This window comes from Drosophila erecta, unplaced genomic scaffold (assembly GCF_003286155.1).
Source record: "Drosophila erecta strain 14021-0224.00,06,07 unplaced genomic scaffold, DereRS2 tig00000126-arrow-pilon, whole genome shotgun sequence".
NCBI lineage: Eukaryota > Metazoa > Arthropoda > Insecta > Diptera > Drosophilidae > Drosophila > Drosophila erecta.
In genome coordinates this window covers 11502412-11504312 of record NW_020825209.1, presented here as the reverse complement: position 1 = coordinate 11504312, position 1901 = coordinate 11502412, and the positions used below count along the sequence as shown (strand labels likewise).

At 45.5% G+C, this 1901-nt stretch overlaps 1 protein-coding gene across 1 annotated transcript; it reads left to right on the top strand.

Annotated features, from left to right (window-relative positions):
- Positions 1-338: 338 nt before the first annotated feature.
- LOC6550182 lies at positions 339-934 on the top strand. The gene has a single exon (XM_001978285.3). It carries the CDS (start codon positions 413-415, stop codon positions 839-841), a length of 429 nt encoding a protein of 142 aa, XP_001978321.1. The 5' UTR covers positions 339-412; the 3' UTR covers positions 842-934.
- The last annotated feature ends 967 nt before the right edge of the window (positions 935-1901 follow it).

The following is a 1901-nucleotide window of genomic DNA, read 5'->3' as shown; positions in this document are numbered from 1 at the left end:
GGAGCAAAGAAAAAAACACGCAGATTGTGGGGTTGTTTTTACTACGGGGAAACTTGGCACTGACGCCGAGTAAACTTTTCATGCTTTCATGTTTTTCCCTGAGTTTTTCCAGTTTTCGGAACCTTGATGCCCGCCGCGGGCGATGGATGATTCTGATTTTGATTCAGCCCCATGTTGCTGTGGGTTGCTTTTTGCCACACGCCACACGCCACACGCCACCCGGTCGTATGGGCAATGTAAACAAGCTTCCCCCGCCACTCAGCCGGAGTTGGGATTTCCTACGATGAAAAGCAAGCTTTTCCCAGCTCGTTTTCGTTTGACTGGCAGCCCAGCTCGGATACAGATACTTTCAGCTCCCATACTCGTATACCCAGCATTCAGATCAGACCTTGTTTTTCGATCCACACAAAAAATGGCCGTTTTGAAACTCAACTCCTTCCACACCAGGTTCTTTCCATCCGCCAGATTACGTTGCAAGGAGTTGGCGCGGCGGTGGTACTTGCTGCAGGTCAGGCAGCAGCGACAGCAGCGCAGTGAGCCCACAGTTCCGGCCATCTCGCAATCCTTGCAGCCCATTAGCAGCAGGGAGCTGCTATCGAAGCATGTGATCGGTGGCTTCCGACTGCAGGTCCACCGAAATTCCTTCACGCAGAGGCTGGAGATCACGGCCACATTGGCCAATCCCACGGTTCCGCCGGACACGGATCCCGCTCCGGAGGATGAGCAGCTTTACGAACTGTGCATTTGCAGTAGCCGGGGTCAATTGGTGCGCAGGATGCCCTTCCTGGAGAGCGACTACCGACGTGCAGCCCGCTCGGCCATCGATTGCCTGGCCATCTAGATATTTCTGCGAGCGTTTTGCAATTTTGAAATCCCTCTTATTGTGTATTCCCTTTGACATGGAGATGGGGAGCATTTTTCATCCTGCGAACGGCCAAATGACAGCCCTTTTTTGCGCTGCTGAACGGACTTTCAGTATCGATTACGTGTTGCGCTCTATTTTCATGTCTCCTGGCACTTTGTGGCACATAAGCAGTAAAAAGCTGAAAACCGATATTCGGACCTTCATAAATTTAACGTAAATGTATTTAAAAATATGAAATGTACTTCTTCACTTTAATAAATAACTTAAGCGTTCATCAGAGAAGATGAATTCGTTGCTTTAGCAATTTGTTATTGAAATGCTTCCCAAAATTTATTTTCAACACAAATAAATGAGCTCTTATTTTTCTGTCATTGCTCTAAAGTGCGATTTCATCTACGTTTCAATCTGCAAAATCTACTTTTTCAGCAAAGTAAATACAGAAAATAAAAGTCAAGTTTGTTGACAAGAAATTAGCAATCAGGGCAATGCAAACTTTCACTTCTGCAATCAATGTTGCTGCTGTAGAAGCATTTTAATTTCGCTATTTTTATTTAATTAGTACCAATATTGAAGATACAGTCGATGGCGATAAATATTTAACGCATTGGAGTAAGGCTCCATTATTAAGCTCAGACTGAAAAAATAATCCTTAAGCTGGAACCCACAGCACGCTGCATTATTGAAATACGTAAATATGGCCCTCATTATTCGAGAATATTAATGGCACATATTCCGCCTCTGCCCGGAAAAAAACCAGAAGCTGCTGAAAATCAACCATTTCAAAATGCAAAGTCATACGATGAAACACTGTAACAATCCCTCGTAAGCGATAATTGCAATTGGACGGGATCTGCGGTTGCTCGTCTGGGCTTAAAAAAGGGGCAGCGAGGATGCCAATAATTCCGGCCATATATCCACTTACCACGCACACGGACACGCACACCCACACCCACACACTAACACATATGCAAATGTGTGTGTGCCCGTGTACCCTGCATATAAGACGAGGAGACCCCAAAGAACATGCTATCAATTT

Excerpts from the sequence above, each read along its gene's own strand:
- LOC6550182 (XM_001978285.3), top strand. The coding sequence starts at position 413 with ATGGCCGTTTTGAAACTCAACTCCTTCCACACCAGGTTCTTTCCATCC.